The sequence below is a fragment of the Elephas maximus genome, chromosome 1 (genome assembly GCF_024166365.1).
Source record: "Elephas maximus indicus isolate mEleMax1 chromosome 1, mEleMax1 primary haplotype, whole genome shotgun sequence".
NCBI lineage: Eukaryota > Metazoa > Chordata > Mammalia > Proboscidea > Elephantidae > Elephas > Elephas maximus.
The window spans coordinates 674,770-694,386 of NC_064819.1; the positions used below are offsets into that span (position 1 = coordinate 674,770).

The 19,617-nt window shown below is 43.1% G+C and overlaps 1 protein-coding gene across 1 annotated transcript in view; it reads left to right on the plus strand.

Moving 5' to 3' along the window:
• Positions 1–19,617, plus strand: part of C1H3orf52 (chromosome 1 C3orf52 homolog) — a 48,136-nt gene that overhangs the window by 16,017 nt on the left and 12,502 nt on the right. Inside the window, exon 4 of the mRNA XM_049852883.1 lies at positions 8,597–8,724. Within this exon, the coding sequence (XP_049708840.1) occupies positions 8,597–8,724 (128 nt within the window). The remainder of the gene's footprint in view (positions 1–8,596; positions 8,725–19,617) is intronic.

Sequence of the window (19,617 nt, forward strand, 5' to 3'; positions counted from 1 at the left end):
CGAAGATTTCAGTTGAACTGGGCTCAGTAACACACTCAGTCACAGAGTGAGAGTAAGAACGGGGCATGCCTGAGCCTCTGCAGGGGGGTCCCGGGAATTTTCTTCAGGAGCTGCATTTGCCGTTCGCCTCCTATTCGCCCTATTGACTCAAGACTCTATAGTCCCTGAAGGAAACGTTTATGATGTGCGCTAGCCTCCAACATGTGAGTTTCTTGAGTAGGCACCATGTTTACTTGGTTATTTAGGGCATAGTTTAGGTGGGATGGAGGATTTTTTGAGGCTGTAGGCTGGTTTTAAGGTAGTAGTCATTGTTGGTTGCCCTTGAGTTGACCCCAGCCCATGGTGACTTCACGTGTAGAAGAGGAAGTGTTGCCCAGCTCTGCGCCATGTGCATGATCATTTGTACGTTTGAGTCTGTTGTGGCTGTTGTGTCAATCCATCTCTTTGAGGGTTTCTCTCATTTTCACTGACCCCCTACTTTACCGAACATCATGTCCTTTTCTAGCAATTGGTCTTTCCTGACGACATGTCCAAAGTAAAGAAGTCGAAGTTTTGTCAGCCTTGCTTCTAAGAAACATTCTAGTTGTATTTCTTCTAAGACTAATTTGTTCTTTTGGCAGTCCATAGTTTTAAGGTAGGGAGAAGTTGCTAAGAATACTGCACCGCCTCCGTCACTCTAGGACAGCAGTGGTGCCAGCACTGATATTCCCGCTTCATATCGCCTCCCACTTGTGGATGTTGAAACTGAGGTTGAGTGATACTGTATCTTATCACAGCTACTCGGTGCTACCCTGAAAGTTGACTGATTTGTCTCTCAACATCTGTAACAAAGGATGATGCATCAGATTTCCTTGGTTTAATATTCAGGATTCTAAAGCACAAGACCCAAGAGCAGTCTTCCATTCTCATACAGTCATCTGACCTCTTCAACTCACGAGGAACAATCTGTAGAGGAAGGCCTTCCGTCTCTTCCTCAACAGTTTTTCAGAAGACGTGAAAGTTCACAGAACAAAATTCAGGGAAGACTTTTCTCACATTTGTGTGCAAAGCTCTTTTTCAACTGGATTGTCAATTTGTGTTTTAACGCTGCAAGGGAGATTTTTCAAACTTTTTTTTTTTTCCTAAATCAGAGAAGTACTTTTATTTTACTCTGCATCTCAGCAGAGGTGGGAGGAAATGCCCACAGGGCAAGTCATGGTAGGCAGTGGGGTGTGCCAAAGACAAAAAATGGTGGGAGAGCCCCCGCTCCCCCATCTCAGCCTCACCAGGAGCAGCTCTGATGGCACTTCTGGGATGACGATCTACAATAACCAGCCGCTGCCTAATTACCGAGCCCATTGATAGGAACCATATAGTTTCAGAAATTCTGAGTACCTTCTGGAAACTGTGTGGAAAACACTGCTGCCTGGGGGAAAGGCACCTTTGGGAGAGCTGGGCTGACCCATCACTCTCTGGATTCATTGAGAAGCTCAAGTTCCTCAGGAGCTATATTTATCATTTGTCTTCACTTCCCCTCCTCCCCACCCCTTCATCTCCGGTCCGAAGGGTCTAGAGTTCCCAGACTGAGGCTCAGAGGTGGAGGCGTTACAGTTGTGGGATTGGATGGACTCAGAAGAGGACAATAAACACATGCCAGAAAGGAAAAAGGAGCTAGTTGGGGAGGGGACAGTGGGGTACTAAGGGTGTGGTGCCTGGTGGAGAGGAGCATTTTGTCATTGACATCAGTAAGAATTGCGGCACGTGGTGATGATAAGAAGCAGACCAACCTTTGGTTGGTTTTATTACTGTTGTTAGTACTCTGCTGACTCCGCAGCCCCTTATTGCCTGTGCCTGGAATGGGCTGCCTCACCACTCTGCGCTTGCTAGCCTTTGAAAGGATGTCAAGTTCAGGACCTCGGGCTCAGCTTAGGGCGTTGAGTAGGGGCTTGCAGACAGGATATGGAGGCTAGGCCAGCATTCCACCTGGCTCACAGCAAACATCAAAAGTCTTTTGAAATGGCCACTTTGATGTGCAGAGCTTGGGGAATCCTGTTGAGCATGGAGGCCTAGTTTTGTCCCAGCACTTTAAGAGCAAGGTCTTAATCGATCCTGTCCTTCTCCCTAAGGAATTATACGTTCTTTGGTGGAAAGGTAAAGGGAAAAACGAAACAAAACAAAACAAGAACACCTTCTCTGTCTTTCTTGAAGTCTTTTTCTTTCTGGATATGGAGAATCAGTTAAGCATGCTCCAGGGTTCTGCTTTCTGTGCTGATTTCCTCCAGCAGGGAGTGGAGAGGCCTGAGTAACACCTTACAAAGAAACCCTTCCTTGGTTTGGGCAAAAAATTTAAATGCTGCAAAAACCTAACTGTGACAAGTAGGTGGATGCTTAGAAATGGGATTTAAAGGTGACCACTTAAGACCTTCTGGGGATACTCATCTGATAAGTCCAGCATTGCAGACTCCTGCCTGACCCTGTTACTGTCTGCATAGGTGGCCCTTCTGCGAGGAGATATGAGCCCTGGGGCTGAGAAGTGACTCTGTGGATTTGGTTTGCCCTTGAGTGGAGAAAAAGGACCATGTCTTATGATATCACATGGTCCCGGCAGACAGACGGGTTTCACAGGGCAGTGCTGCCTGGTATAGAGTGACTCATGGGAAAATCCAAGGCAAACAGCATTCAGAAGCTCTAAGCTACCACGGTCCTTGGGTGCGGAAACATAATAGCAACTCTGTAGTCCCAAACCAAAGAATCTGATGCCATCGAGTTGGTTCTGACTCATGGCGACTCATGTACTACAGAGTAAAATTACTCCTTAGGGCTTTCTTTTTTTAAAATAATATTTTATTTTGTTTTTGGTGAAGGTTTACACAGCAGTTTAGGCTCCCATTCAACAATCTCTAAGCAAGTTGTTCAGTGACCTTGGTTACATTCTTCACAATTCAGGAACATTCTGTTTCCATTCTGGTTGTTCTGTTTCCATTTATCTAGTTTCTCTGTTCCGTTACATTCTTATCTTTATTTAAAAGTAATTGTGGACCATTTGGTCTCATATAATAAAAGAGAAAAGCCGGTTGCTCTCTAGTCAATTCCTACTCACTGTGACCCTATAGGACAGAGTAGAACTGCCCCATAGAATTTCCAAGGATGGGCTGGTGGGTTCGAACTGCTGACATTTTGGTTAGCAGCCCAACGCTTAACCACTGAGCCACCAGGATCTCATATAGGTGATTTTTAAAAAAGAATCACAGTGCTTTTGGGTGATATTCATGATTTTTGAAGCCAATTTGTTATTTAGCTACAAGATAACCTCAGGGGTTGGTTTCGGTTCAAAGTTTGAAAAGTATCTCAGGGCAATAGTCTTGTGGATCATATCACCAGGCCTTTCTTCTATGATGTGACTGGGTGGGTTTGAACTGCCAACCCTTAGGTTAATTAAAAACAAAACAAAGCAAACAAACAAAAAACTGTTGCAGTCAAGTCAATTCAGACTCATAGCGACCCCATACGACAGCAGAACTGCCCCATGGGGTTTCCAAAGAGTGACTGGTGGATTCGAACTGCTGACCTATTGGTTAGCAGCTGTAGCTCTTAACCAGTAAGCCGCCAGGGTTCCTTTTAGGTTAATAGTCAAGTGCAAACCATTTCTGCCACTCAGGGATCTTCTTTAGTCCCAGTACCTGGACATTCTTTGCATATTCCCTTTTCTGTTTTTCTCTCCTTCAAGTCTCAGATATTTGTCCAACTTATCATGGCTGGCCTCTTCACCTGTGCTCTCCATAGGATCCCCTCCTGCTTCTTCTGTGGACCCTCAGTTGTCCCCATCTCTCTCCAAGCATCCTCAGCTTCTTCTCAACTGAGGCTTCTTTAAATTGCTCACCTCTTCTCTTTTAAGACAGTCTTTCATCAGAATTACTTGCTACTTCACTTAGATATTTTTCTCTTTCTTCCTTCATTAGCAAATTACTTGAAAGAAAGGTCTACATTTGGACCATGCCTCCTGCTCATTCCTAAACCACTTATATCTTTTGGTCCCAAATTGTTCTTCCCCTTCCTTTAAAAAGCAGTTGCCATCCGGTGATTCCAACTCATGGAGAATCCACGTGTGTCAGAATAGAACTGTGCTCTGTAGGGTTTTCAATGGCTGATTTTTCAGAATTAGGCTACCAGGTCTTTTCTTCCAAGGCACCTCTAGGCGGATTTGAACTGCAGACCTTTTGGTTATCAGCCGAGCGCATCAACTGTTCTTCCCAAATTCACCAGCAATTTCCTTATCATGAAATCCAATGGCTTTTCTCCCATCCCGTCTTATTTGCACCCTTCACTTCACCTGCACTGTACTTTTCTGGGTCTAAGGCAACTCCTATAGCTTTGGTCTCTTTTGCTGTTTCTGCCTTCTCCTTCACAATGTGGGTGCCTGAGCTTGTCCTCAGCCCTCTTCCTTTTCTCATTCTTCATTCTTTCTCTTGGAGAGCTCATTCCCTCCCAGGCAGAGACTGTCTCCTTGAGGAGGTTAACTCCTAGATCTGCAGCTGGATGCTTGTCTCCAGGTCTAGTCATGCTCTTTCCAAGAGATTTCTATCTGGAAGTAAATATCATTACCTCAAATATCATCCATCTAGAATTACTATTCATTTATACCCCCTTCGCCAATTATCTCACCCTTTAGAGTTTCACGTGAATATTGAGACTGCGGAGGTTCCTTTCAGCTCTGCTACCATCCAGTTGTATAACTGTAGGCGAGCTCCCTGCCCTCTGGGCCTCAGTTTCCAGGCTTGTAAAATGTAAATGATTCCTGAGTCTCAGTCTGTAAACGTAGGAGCTTATTAGCTTGTAGATCTGAATTTTCTCTAAGTCTCAGGTGTCTTCATTTTTTTTTTTATTAACTTTTATTGAGCTTCAAGTGAACGTTTACAAATCAAGTCAGTCTGTCACATATAAGTTTACATACATCTTACTCCGTACTCCCACTTGCTCTCCCCCTAATGAGTCAGCCCTTCCAGTCTCTCCTTTTGTGACAATTTTGCCAGTTTCCCACTCTCTCTATCCTCCCATCCCCCCTCCAGACATGAGATGCCAACACAATCTCAAGTGTCCACCTGATATAAGTAGCTCGCTCTTCATCAGCATCTCTCTCCCACCCACTGTCCAGTTCCTTTCATGTCTGATGAGTTGTCTTCGGGGATGGTTTCTGTCCTGTGCCAACAGAAGGTCTGGGGACCATGGCGCAGGGATTCCTCTAGTCTCGGTCAGACCATTACGTATGGTCTTTTTATAAGAATTTGGGGTCTGCATCCCACTGATCTCCTGCTCCCTCAGGGGTTCTCTATTGTGCTCCCTGTCAGGGCAGTCATCGATTGTGGCCGGGCACCAACTAGTTCTTCTGGTCTCAGGATGATGTAGGTCTCTAGTTCATGTGGCCCTTTCTGTCTCTTGGGCTCTTAGTTGTCATGTGACCTTGGTGTTCTTCATTCTCCTTTGCTCCAGGTGGGTTGAGACCAATTGATGCATCTTAGATGGCCGCTTGTTAGCATTTAAGTGTCTTTATTTTTAAAGTAATATTTAACTTATAAGGCTGATTTGAGGATTATATGAGATAATGTCTACACAGTGCTTAGAGGAGTGCCTTACATCATACTTCATAAATCACTTTTATTCTTCCTGTTACCCAGGCTTGATATCTTGAAACTGCTTTTGATTTCTTCTTCTCTCCCCTATCTAATTACCAAGTCTTGTTAATCATTCTTTGGTAGCGTCTTAATAGCAACTTTCCTCATCGAGTACCTACATTGGTCAAGGCATATGTTGGGTGTGTTACGTGTGTTGTTTCTCATCTTTACCATTACCTACAACGTAGATGTTAATATTTCTTTTCAAGAAATAGCCTCAGAGACTTACATGACTTGTTCAAGTTCACATGGCTAATAAATAGTGGAGCTTGGGTTCCAACTAGTTCTGGCTAACTTTAAAGCCAGCTTTGTTGCCACTTTCCTAGGCTTTCTTGTTCACCCCTTCCTGCCTGTTCCTACTGCTGTCAGCAAAAATTGGTCTTTCGTAGTCTTACGCCCAATGGCCTCTCTGCCTCCAGTCTCTCCCCGTTCCATTTCATCCCATGCATCACCACTACATTAACCTTGCATCAGTGCCACTCTCTGTCACCTGCTGAATGACAGCTGGTATTTAAGGCCTCCCCCTCCAGCCTCATTCCTTATACTTCAGTTGAAGAGCTGTTCTCATTTTCCTCCAGTGGACCTTGTATTTTTTTAAAAAACATAATTTAGCTACATGGAAAGTGTGCCCAGATTAATTCTCATTAGTGGAATGAAAACGCTCCTGACTGACTAAGCCTATTATTGTTGTTGTTGTTATTATTTTAGTAAACACAACTAGTTGCTATATCTTTGCACACATTTGTTATTTGGAAAATACACACTAAGTACAGGTCGGTTGCTTTTCAAACTTGGCATCTCTTCTTGGTGCCCTGGACGTTAGCAGTTATTTGAATCCCATATGCACCTTCTGGCATCTCTGTTCCTTTCTGAGGCCTGGATGCCTGCTGTGGTAATCTGTGCTGGGGGGTGCAGGGCACAGAGGTATACGTTGCCACTTCAGTCAAAACCGTTGAAAACTGACAAGACTGAGTGTTGGGTGTGGGAAAATGGGTGAGCCTATTATGAGCGTTATGCAGCCGTTAACATAATCTTGGCAAGGCATTTCAAGTACTTGGGGATTGGTTTTTGATATTTTAAAGAACAGCAGCAAAATACTCAAGAGAAATAAACAGCAGCCATGACAAAAAGCAGGGCGCAAATTACCTAATTATGAAGACCTCGAATATATCATATAAATGTGTATATGTGGCAACAGGGGGTCCTCTTGATTGAAGAATTGTTCATTTTTTTTCTTTTTTGCTTGGCAACAATTTCCTATACTTTGCAAGTTTTCTGTAATGAGGGTAAAACTCTTATGATCAGACAGAATGATGTGAGGACTTACACCAAATGAGGATGCAGGAAAATTCTCTGTGCTGGAGGTCCCCAAGGCCACCCCCAGTTTAATGATTCCCTAGGAGAACTCAGAGGACTCAGCATATTGTCATACTCACAGCTATGATTAACTACAGTGAAAAGATACAAAGCAAGACCAGCAAAGGGAAAAGGCCGTGGGGTGAAGTCCAGAGGAGACCAGGTGCAAGCTTCCAAGAGTCCTCTCACAGGGATGCATTTAATTCCTCTGGCAGCCAGCTGTGACAACACGCGTGAAATGTTGTCTACTAGGGAAGTTCGTTAGAGACTCAGTGCCCAGGGTTTTTACCGGAGCTAGTCACAGAGGCAGCATCTGCCTAGCATGTACCAATACTACAGACTCCTAGAAGGAAGGCAGGTGGCTACCATAAACCACTTGGTTCGTACAAACATCTGAGGTACATTTTTACGAGGGGGTGGTGGGAAGCCTCTGGAAATCCAGGTTCCCAAACACCAGGCGGCCCTTGCAAGCAGGTCTTTCTAAGGCTAGCGGTCTCAGGTCTCTATATTCACTCTTTTCTGCACATCCCTTTCTTCTAATGCCTCACATTTCCAGATTTCTCATGGAATTAGCACTAGGAGTCTTACTTGTTTTCACCTGCCTTTCACCATAAACACTAAATTTATTCTTGTATGACCTTTTCAAAGTCCAGTAAAAGAGGCTGATTGCTGTGATGTTTGGAGCATGGGATTTGAAAGAAAGGTCTGTGCCATGCGAGCACCTGGCTCTGCCCACCCACGCCTTTCTCAGGGCCAGTGAGGTGCCCTGTGTGGCCCAGCCAGTGAAGCTGGTGTGGGGCCTGGGCTCCATTCCTTATACCACTGGTGCCAGCTTCTACCTCCTGGCTCCCAGCTTTGTGTGTTTTTTCTCCTTCACTCTGCCTTCTTAGAAATCAATGAGCTGGCAGTCATTACAACACAAGCAGCAACAGAGAACCCTCTTTCCGAGAATTTAATTCCTGCACCCCCTGGGGCTCTGAGTCTCTGGTTTCCCTTCTGCAAACAGAGTGTGTCAACATCCCTCCCCATTGGGACACACTCCTGAGGAATGAGTTCACATCCCTGCCAGGTCTCCCCGGGAGATTTCAGGAACCTGGGTTCACAGTCTTACCTCTGTAAGTTCCACAATGCCACTGCCTCCTCATGGGTCTTTGATGGCACAGAACTGGAAGGTGATGCAGTGAGGTTACTGGGTCCCGTATTTGCCCCCCACCACCCATTGTTCACCTCCATACTGTCTCCCAGCACCTGCTTTCGACACCTGTGTGTATATTACTAACTGCAGGCTCAGTTTAACAAGGAAGTTCATGTCCTTCCTGCCCTATCCTGTATGTATTGGAATCTGAGATTTTTTAAAGCATAAACCAAACAAACACAACTTTCATCCTGGTGGAGGCAAACCGCTGTCTGTGCCCAGTTTTCCTGAAAGGAGAAAGCATTTCTGTTTATGCTTGTTACGGTGTCCAGGATGTATTTGTCACACATGTGTCTCTCTCTGTTTAAGTGTAGCAGTCATCAGAATAAATGAGTTTCTTATTTTATGTGTGTGTTTACATAACCTTAATTTCTATTTCCACCCCCATGCTCTTTAGCTACTTACATCGATGAAGATGAAAATGAAATACTTGAATTATCATCAAACAAAACATTCTTCGTCATGCTGAAGGTTCCAGAGGAGTGTGTTACTGAAGAGGAATTGCCTGGCTTGCTCCTTAAAAGGGTAATTATGTCTTACGATTGTTTACTGAGCTTTTAACATCAAAGTATGTAAGTTCTAGTAGAACCCTTGGCCTAGAACTATGCAGTAAATAGCTTCAGTCTGGACTTTTCATCTGGATTTTGGCAAGCACTGATGCTTAGACAGTTGCCTCTAGTGCAAAGCTGGAGGCAAGAGCCCTGGCCTTGGGTAAAGGCATCTTGGTAGACAGTGTTCTGTTTACTTACTTTGATCTTATATTTGCTTCATCCTGTGGTTCACTGAGGGTCTTTGACGTGAAAAATAACATGCCTAGTGCAAGAGACATTTAATTTGTGTCCTCAGTGGATCATAGTCCAAGTATAAACCTGTTGAACCTGTTGCCGTCTAGTTGATTGTGACTTATAGCCACTCTACAGGACACAGTAGAACTGCCCCATAGGGTTTCCAAGGAGCAGCTGGTGGATTCAAGCTGCTGACCTTTTGATTAATAGCTGCACTCTTAACCATTGTACCTCCAGGGCTCCAGTCCAAGTACAGGATATTAAATGGATAGTTTAAAAAAAGTATGGTATGTTCTGCCATGACGTTCACCCAATGTGTTATTCAAGTACAAAGGAGGGGCGTCGAAACCATTTGAGGTGGAGATGGAGGCTTGGAGAGCCTCCTGGAGGAGGTGATACTCTGAACAAGTCTTGAAAGATGAGGTAGGAATGTTGTAGATAAAAACGCATGGAACATTAGAGGATCTGCATAGGGTACGATTGGGATTTGCAGAAGTAAGACTGGAGGCAGGAGTCAGATCATTAAGATTTTCCTACTCTTTGGAAAGACATTGAAAGATTTTAATCAGGGCATTGACATGGTCAGATGGGCATTTTAGCTGGTAGAGCAAGACTGGAGGCAGAGAGCATAGTTAGAAGGCTACCGCGAGTCCAGGTAAGAAATAAGGACTTGAACTAGGGCAGTGAAAAGGGGCATAAGGAAGATTCAAGTGAGATTTAAGAGTTACTTTCAACTCAATGACTGATTGGTTATTTGGGGCTGAGGGAGAACATGAATCCAGGCTTCTGGTTGAGACGTTGGTGGTATCACTCATGGGATGGGGAATGTGGGAGAATGAGCCGCCTGGGAAGTATGGGAGCTCTGCAGCCAGACCACAAGGGTTTGTTGGGGCGGTCCTGGTTATCTTGTTAAAGAAGGGGGTTCACAGCCAGACCCAGAAAAATATATGATAAGAAAATCTGAGCAAGACCAGCCTGCCACCCACTAGAGACTCTTCTCTGCATTAGTAGGTTGAATGCAGCGAGTCATTGTCATTGTTATTTGGCTTCTGCTTGGTTCCTCCTGGGCTCCTGGGTGGTGAAAATGGTTAAGCACTCAGTTAGGTTGGCAGTTTGAACCCACCCAGCAGCACCTCAGAAGAATGGCCTGGCAGTCTGCTTCAGAAAGATCACAACTTTGAAAACCCTATGGAACAGAGTTCTACTCTGCACACATGGGGTCACCACAGGTTGGAATCACCTCAAAGGCAACCAGTTTGGTCTTATTGATTTATTTTGTTTGGTTCCTTTGAAAGCTTCTGAAGGAGGTAATTCTGTCTAGGTCACCCCAGAGTCAGTTTCTGGGTACCCAAGTTCAGGACATTTGATCGCTGCTTTTAACACAGGGCTTGGTACCCTGGATGACTGCTCTGAATCCTCTTCCTTCTTCTCTTCCTTGCTGATATCTTATCTGCAGTTCCCTTTTCCTCCTGTCCTCCCACCTGCTTCTCAGCGCAGGTTGCTCAGTGAATAGCCCCTTGCTACTTTACTTGGGCTTGCTTTTCCATTTGCTGAGTCAGCATCCACATGTGTTATCTGTTACAAACTGGACTCTCTATGTCAAAAGGAAAGAGGCTGTTAACTATTCACCTTAGAGCTGTGTCTCTTGCAAAAAGCCAGACATGAACAGGGTATCCAGGTATTTTTATTTTGTCACTGTGCATTGGCAAGGGAACAGGGGCTGGCAGTGAAACCCGGGGTGAATACTCTGCCTCCTTGAACTGGTTCCTTCTCTGCAAAATGGGAATAGCTGTATATTCCCTGTATACCTCACAGATGCAAATGAGGTTGCAGATAAAGAACTTTGAAAAAGTTTTAAAAAATGATATGATTTACAGATGTTAAAAGGCACAATGAGGTGCCAAGATCCCTGCCCCTGCTCTCTAGCCAAATATGTTCAGGAGCAAAAATGAAGAATGTAGCAATATTACTGTTTTGATTGTCCAGTCAAGAGCCCCTTTCTTTCACTTAGACTAATTTCCAGAAGTTTCTGAATGTTCAAGGTAAATGGGAAGGGGTACTGAAAATTCAATCATTTCAGGAGGTAGCATATGATCAGGAACTGATGGTACAGAAGGAAGAAGTCCAAGCTGCACTGGAGGCATTGGTGAAAAACAAGTCTCCAGGAATTGATGGAAGGCCCAACAAAGGGATGCAGCTCTGGAGGTGCTCACTTATCTATGCCAAGAAATTTGGAGGACAGCTACCTGGTCAATTAACTGGAAGAGGTCCATATTTGTGGCCATTCCAAAGAAAGGTGATCCAACGGAATGTAGAAATTATCAAACAATATCACTAATATCACACACAAGTAAAATTTTGCTGAAGATCATTCAAAAATGGTTGAAGCAGTACATCAACAGGGAACTGCCAGAAATTCAAGCCAGATTCAAAAGAGAACGTGGAATGGGTAATATTATTGCTGATGTCAGACGGATCTTGGCTGAAAGCAGAGAATACCAGAAACATGTTTACTTGTGTTTTATTGACTATGCAAAGACATTTGACTGTATGGAACATAACAAATTATGAATAACATTGCAAAGAAAGGGAATTCCAGAACACTTAATTGTGCTCATGAGGAACCTGTATGTAGACCAAGAGAGACTATATGAAGGATGTGGCATCAGGATTGGAAGAAGACTCACTAACAACTACCAGATGCAGATGACATAACCTTGCTTAGTGAAAATGAAGAGGAGTTGAAGCACTTACTGATGAAGACCAAAGACTACAGCCTTCAGTATGGATTACACCTCAACATAAAGAAAACAAAAATCCTCACAACTGGACCAATAAGCAACATCATGATAAACAGGGAAAAGGTTGAAGTTGTCAAGGATTTTGTTTTACTTGGATCCACAATCAACACCCATGGAAGCAGCAGTCAAGAAATCAAACAACGTATTGCATTGGGCAAATCTGCTGCAAAAGACATCTTTAAAGTGTTCAAAAGCAAAGATGTCCCTTTGAGGACTGAGGTGCTCCTGACCCAAACCAGGATATTTTCAATCCCCTCATATGTATGCAAGAGCTGGACAGTGAATAAGGAAGACTGAAGAAGAATTCATGCCTTTGAATTTATGATGTTGGTGAAGAATATTGAATATACTGTGGACTGCCAGAAGAACAAACAATTCTGTCTTGGAAGAAGCACAGCTAGAATGCTCCTTAGAAGCGAGGATGGCAAGACTTCATCTCACGTGCTTTGGAAATGTTATTAGGAGGGACGAGTCCCTGGAGAAGGACACCATCCTTGGTAAAGTAGAGGGTCAGTGAAAAGAGAAAGATCCTCGACGAGGTGGATTGACACAGTGGTTGCAACAATGGACTCAAATGTAACAACAATTGTGAGGATGGCATAGAACCAGGCAGGGTTTCGCTCTGTTGTCAAAAGGGTCGTTATGAGTTGGAACTGACATGATGGCACTTAACAACAACAACAACTGGAAAATTATGCCCTTTTCCTTGCTTTTTTGTCTTGCTGTCTTAAACACAGTTTTCCCTAACCCCTTTCATATCTCACTGCCAGATTTTTCTTCCGAGTAATGCTTGGAAGCATTACTCTGCTTAAGCCAATCCATTAGCTATGTGGTGTAATACCTCATCCCTTCCTTGATTCAGGAGTTCATGATGACATCGCTGATCATCTAGTAAAGACGTCTCTGTTACTCTGGGATCTGGTTTCTAATTTGCTGCTGTGTCAGACTCCGGTAGTCAGTTCCCTGGGGTCCTAGCTCAGTTTGCACTCAGCCCAGCCCCCTAGGCAGTGTGGCAACGGGTGAGGAGTACCCACCCCCCCACCCCACCACCCAATCCATCTCATCTTCCTTGGGCACAAAGTGGACAGTAAAAAGAACAGCTCCCAAATGTGTAAATACATCCTAATTACATCAGGGAACCATACCACCCAGAAGAACCTTAGAACAGACCCCACAGGTCATCTAGTGCACCCTTCCGTCACAGCATTAATATACTTTTTTTAATTTTATTTTGTGCCTTTTTTCTTTTCCTCCTTGTGGTACTTCTGTTAGGTGGGTGTAGGATTTCTTATACTGATCCAGTGTGATTTTAACTTATCTTTCATATTTTTTTATTTCCTTTGTTTTGTTCAACATTCTGACAGATTCCCTTGATTTTATTTTCCAGCCCTTTTCCTACACGTAAAAACTTTTTAGCAACTGTTATTTTTAATTTCCTGTAACCCTTTCTTGTTTTCTGATTTTTCCTTTTTCTATAGAAGCCTCTTTTGTTTCTGTTTTGATGATGGCTCGTTTACATTTATGGGACACCAGGGTTGCATCCCAGGTTGATGTGAGTAAGACACCCCTGGCCGGTTCTACCTAGGGAGATGAGGGGCATCCCCTAGGTAGAGATATCTGCTGTGTTGGCAGTTAAATAAATAAGGTCCCTTGCAATGCCTGGTACCTGGTATATACTTGGTTTACTTTGGGATGTTCTCTTCCTCCTGTTTATCAGCGGGTTAACTTAGCTTAATGCCTTTGCTGTGATGGAGCCAGCCTTTTCATTTGTCACTACTCTGTGCCATTAGAAAAATGAGCAAACTGTACAAGACTACTGCAAGCCAAGTCATGTCAACAGCTGTAGCCTTCTTCACTTCATCCCTTTCATGGTTTGTGCTTTTTTTTTTTTTTTTTTCCTAATTCAGGCTTATTGAGGCATAATTTATATACAGTAAAATTCACCCTACTTGGATGTAGTTCGGTGAGTTTTGAGAATAGTATAATTATATAACTACTACCACAGTTAAGCTATAGAATAGTTTCCTCACTCCAGAAAATTCCCTTGTGACCCTTCTCAAATCTTTCCTCTTGACTTTTGGATTTCTTCTAGTGTTTAGTGATCAACCCCATAGGTGACCATTGTGGGTTTTTCCTGCCGTTGGTGGATCTCTTTCTCTAGCGAGTATCAGGGCTGAGAGGGGCTGACACTGAGCTCTGTGAATGTGCTGGAACATGCTGACTGTAGGGCTTTGCAGAAGGGCATGTGGTTGTGGGTAGGAAGGCAGCAGTTCTGCAGCTTTTGCCTGAGCTCCAATTTAGCACCTGTAATTGCTTTGATGTAAGGGTATTTTTTTTTTTTTAAGGGTATAGGAATGGAGTGGGAGAAGCTCTCAGGACCAGCTATTCCATATATAGTCCTTTTTTTTTTTTTTTAAATTGTGCTTTAGGTGAAAGTTTACAAAGCAAATTAATTTCTCATTAAACAGCTAATACACAAATTGTTTACTGATATTGGTTACCAACCCCGCGATGTGCCAACATTCTCTCCTTCTCCACCCCTGGTTCCCTGTTTCCATTTTTCCAGTTTTCCTGTCCCTTCTTGCCTTCTCTTTGCTTTTGGGCTGGTGAGCCCATTAGTCTTGTATACATAACTGAACTATGAAGCACATTCCTCACGTGTGTCATTGTTGGCCATATAGGCCTGTCTAATCTTTGGCTGAAGGGTGAACCTCAGGAGTAACTTCAGTACTGAGTTAAAAGGGTGTCCAGGGGGCATATTCTCGGGATTTCTCCAGTCTCTGGCAGACCAGCAAGCCTTTTTTTGTGTGTGTGAATTCAAATTTTGTTCTACATTCTTCTCCTACTCTGTCCAGGACCTTCTATTGTGATCCTTGCCAGAGTAGTTGGCTGTGTTAACCAGTCACCATCTAGTTGTTCTGAACGCAGTCTGGTGGAGTTTGTGGTATTGTGGTCCCTTAGTCCTTCAGACTAATCTTTCCTTTGTTTTTCTTCATTCTCCTTTGCTTCAGCAGGGATGTGACCAGTAGAAGTATCTTAGGTGGCTGATCGCAGGCTTTTAAGACCCCAGACACTACTCACCACAGTCGGATGTAGAACATTTTCTTTACAGGCTACGTTATGTCAGTTAAGCTAGATGTCCCCTGAAACCCTCAACCCTCAACCCTCAGCCCAGTAACTCTGTCCCTCAGGGCATTTGGATGTGTCTGTGAAGCTTCTATGACTTTACCCTGGTCAGGTTGTGCTGACTTCCCTGGTATTGTATACTGTCTTACCCTTCACCAAAGTTATCACTTATCTACTATCTAGTTAGTGTTTTTCCTTCCCTACCCCTCCCCTCTCTTGTAACCATCAAAGATTGTTTCTTTCTGTGTGGGAACATTCTCATGTGTTTTTATAATAGTGGCCTCATACAGTATTTATCGTTTGTTGTGATTGACTTATTTCACTCAGCATAATGCCCTCCAGATTCATCCATGTTGTGAGATGTTTTGAGATTCATCATTGTTCTTTATGGTTGCATAGTATTCCATTGTGTGTATGTACCATAGTTTGTTTATCCATTCATCTGTCGATGGACACTTAGATTGTTTCCATCTTTTTGCTGTTGTGAATAATGGTGCAGTTAACGTGAGTGTGCATATGTCTATTCGTGTGATGGCTCCTATTTCTCTAGGATATATTCCTAGGAGTGGGATAGCTGGATCGTATGGTATTTCTATTTCTAGCTTTTTTAGAAAGCACCATTGTTTTAGGCTGGGTCATCTAGAGAATTAAAACCAGTAAAGTGTATAAATATATATACAGAGATATTTATATCAGAGAAATGGCTCATGCGATTGTAGACGCTGGAAGTCTCAAGTCTGTGGATTAGGATAGAAGCTTCTCCTGATTCATGTAATCGCAGGAGCTGGCAAACCCAAGATCAGTAGGTCAGAAAGCAGGGCTCTTGCTCACAGGCTGTGAATATCAACGAATCCCAAGATTGGGAGGCAAGGCCACAAGGCTTCTCCTGATTCACATAGCTGCAGGGGCTTTTGAACCCAAGATTGGCAGGTTGGAGAGTGGGGCTCCTCTCACAGGCTGTAAAGATTGACAGATCCCAAGATTGGCAGATAGGCTGATAGCTCAAGTCCCAAGAACCAGAGGTCAGATGAACAGGAGGCAGCCACAGGACCCAGAGTGAGCAAAAAGCCAGAATGTCTGCTTATATTCAGATGCAGGCCATACCCCCAAGGAAACTCCCTTTCAACTGATTGGCTACTCACAGCAGATCCCATCATTGGAGTGATCACATATAAACACTGAGAATCATGGCCCAGCCAAATTGACACACACTCTTAACTATCACAGCCATATCATTTTCCAAAATAGCTGTATTATTTTGCATTTCCACCAGCAGTGCATAAGAGTTCCAATATCCCCATAACTTCTCCAACATTTGTTATTTTTTGTTTTTCTTTTTATTCATGTCACTAATGTCAGGGTGAGATGGTATTTCATTGTATTTTCATTTGCATTTCTCTAATAGCTAGCGATCATAAGCATTTCCTCATGTGTCTGTTAGCCACCAGAATGTCTTCTTTGGTCAAGTGTCTGTTCATATTCTTTTCCCATTTTTTATTTGGATTATTTGTCTTTTTGTTGTAGAGGTGTTGGATTTTCCTGTAGATTTGAGAGATTAGACCTTTGTCAGATTTGTCATAGCCAAAATTTTTTTCCCAGTCTGTAGGTTCTCTTTTTACTCTTTTGGTGAATTCTTTTGATGAGCTTAAGTGTTTAATTTTTATAAGTTTCCAATAATCTAACCTATCTTCTAATGTTTGTGTATCATTAATTATGCTTTGTATCTGTTTATGCTATATATTAGGGCCTTTACTGTTGACCCTATTTTTTATTCCATGATCTTTATAGTTTTTGGTTTTATATTTAGGCCTTTGATCCATTTTGAATTAATTTTTGTGTATGGTGTGAGGTATGGATCCTGTTTCATTTTGTTTAAAGATGGACATCCATTTTTGCCAGCACCATTTGTTGAAAAGATTGTCTTTTCCCCATTTGATGGGTTTTTGGGCCATTGCCAAAGATCAGATGGCTGTAGGTAGATGGATTTACATCTGGATTCTTGATTCTGTTCCATTGGTCAATGAGTCTGTCCTTGTAACAACACAGGCTGTTTTAACTACTGTGTCTGTTTAGTAGGTTCTAAGGTCAGGTAATTTTTTTTTTTTTTTTTTTTTTAAGGTCAGGTAGTGTGAGGCCCCCTACTTTGTTCTTCTTCAGTAATGCTTTCCTTCTCCAGGGCCTCTTCCTTTTTCATATAAAGTTAATGATTAGCTTTTCCTTCTCTTTGAAGAATGCTGTTTGTATTTGGATGGGGATTGCATTATAATTGTAGATTGTTTTGAGTATAATTGACATTTTCACACTGTTGAGTCTACCTATCCATGAGCAAGGTATGTTTTTCCATTCATGTAGATCTCTTTTGGTTTCTTGCAGTAGTGTTTTGTTGTTTTCTTTGTATAGGTCTTTTACATCCCTGGTTAGATTTATTCCTAAGTATTTTTTTTTTAGGGGCTCCATCATGGCTTTAATTAATCAGCTAAGTTTAAAATTTTCATAAGAGTCTACTGTGTGCAAAACACAGTACTGGGCCCTTAAAATAAATAAAGGAAGGAAAGGAGGGAGGGAAGAAGGACAGACATGATTCCTGCCATAATAAACTCAATCTAAAAGAAAGAGCCATTATTATTATTGTTATTATTATTAGCTAGTGCTTTAAAAAGTTCCCCTCTCTAGCATCCTCATTCTCCTCCCTGCCATTCAGAGAAGCCTATGAAAGCTGCTTTCTTAGCCCTGGAGTTTTCTATGTGACTCTTGGCCTGTTGGCAACGTTCTTTTCTCTGGGGCTCAAGAACTATAACTGGGTAATTTTTTTTTTTTACAAAGTTCTTATCATTTCATATTTCTTTCCTCTTTGATCTTCAGAAAGAGACACTTTCTTTCATTGCTTCATCCTCATGGGACAGTGTGGTAAAATGTGAGGAAGCTAGGTTTTGGTGTCTGTAAGACCTGGGGTTGGGGGGCAACGGTGGTTCAGTGGTAGAATTCTTGCCTTGCATGTGGGAGACCCATGTTCAGTTTCTGCCTGGTGCATCTCATGTGCAGCTACCACCTGTCTGTCAGGGAGGCTTGTGTGTTGTTTTGGTGCTGAACGGGATTCACTGGAGCTTTCAGACTAGACAGACTAGGAAGAAAGGCCTAGTGATCTACTTCCAAACGTCAGCTAATGAAAACTCTGTGGATCACAAAGGTCCACTTCACAACCATGCATGGGGATAGTGCAGGACTGGGCATCTTGTCCCATTGTGTGTGGCCCGTACTGTACCCATGGCCATCGAGTCAATTCTGACTCATAGCAACCCTGTAGGACAGAGTAGAACTGTCCTATAGGGTTTCCGAGGGGTGGCTGGTGGATTCGAACTGCTGACCTTTTGGTTAGCAGCCATAGCTCTTAACCACTACACCACCAGGATTTTCATTGTGTGGGGAGTTGCCATGAATTGGGGGCTGACTTGACAGCAGCTAACAAGAACAACAAGACCGGATATTGAATTTTGTCTTCAGCACTTGCTAGCCGAGAGACCTTGGGCAGACTCTTTAACCTCTCTGAGCCTCATTTTCTTTATCAGTAAAAAGGGGGAAACGTATCAGTGCCTGTTCTGTCAGGTTCTTGTAAAGACTATAGCAGTAAAGACACAGTTACAGGAGGACAGACAGTAAGTGCTCTAAGTCTCTCTGCTCGCCTTTGAGAGATTGAAATGTTGGCCAGGTGCATTAAGTGGGGATTTATTTCTAGAATTGCAGCCTCCTTTGAAATTGGCTGCTCCCAAGATGGGCAGAATTCCTCTCAGGGCCCTTCTTTTTTTGGCATGTCTTGCCGCTTGCTATTGGTATACAGTAATGCAGCGCTAAGCAGCAATGGCTGCTGCTGGGCACAACTGTCTCAACACAAGGGTGCCTGTGGATGCCAGAGAGATTTTCAGAACAACGTCAGGGATGAGGCTTCAGGCTGGGGTGGGAATGGGTCTGGCCACGACCCCCTCAGCCCCAGAGCTGGGCCCCTGCCGATGCAACCACATTGTTGCACAGTTCTCCTGAATAATGCTACAGCCCATCTGTGGACAAGGCATGTAACCTTCAAATGTAAATTAAAAAAAAACAATGTAAATGAGTTTCTGGGGTGCTCCTAGGTGAGGGTTCACATCTCTGAAACACGATGAAAAGATTAATCAAACCTGAGAGAAGATATTTGTGACATAAAACTGATGGCTAGTACCCAGAGTATAAAACCATCTCAGAAAAATAAGAAAAAGACAGACAGCCCAAGGGAAAGAAAGGAAACTAGTACGCAAATTCAGAGGTGAGAAATCCCAAAGAATTAATAAACACATGAAAACATGCTCAGCCTCACTAGTGCATAAGACAGTGCAAATTAGAATGACTCAAAACACCATTTTCTACCTATCAGATTGGCAAAATTTTTTAAATCTGATAATAGTGCTGACAAGGATATAGGAAAGAGAATACTTATACATTGCTGATGGAGTCCCTGGGTGGTGCAAATGATTCTCTTCAGTTGCTAACGGAAAGGTGGCAGGTTCAAATCCACATAAGTGCCTTGGAAGAAAGTCCAGATGATCTCCTTCGGAAAAACCAGCCATTGAAAACCTTGTGGTACACAGGTCTGTTCTGACACACGTGGGGTTGCCATGAGTTGGAATCAACTCCTTGGCAACTGGTTAGTTAGTTACAGTGCTGATAAAAACCAA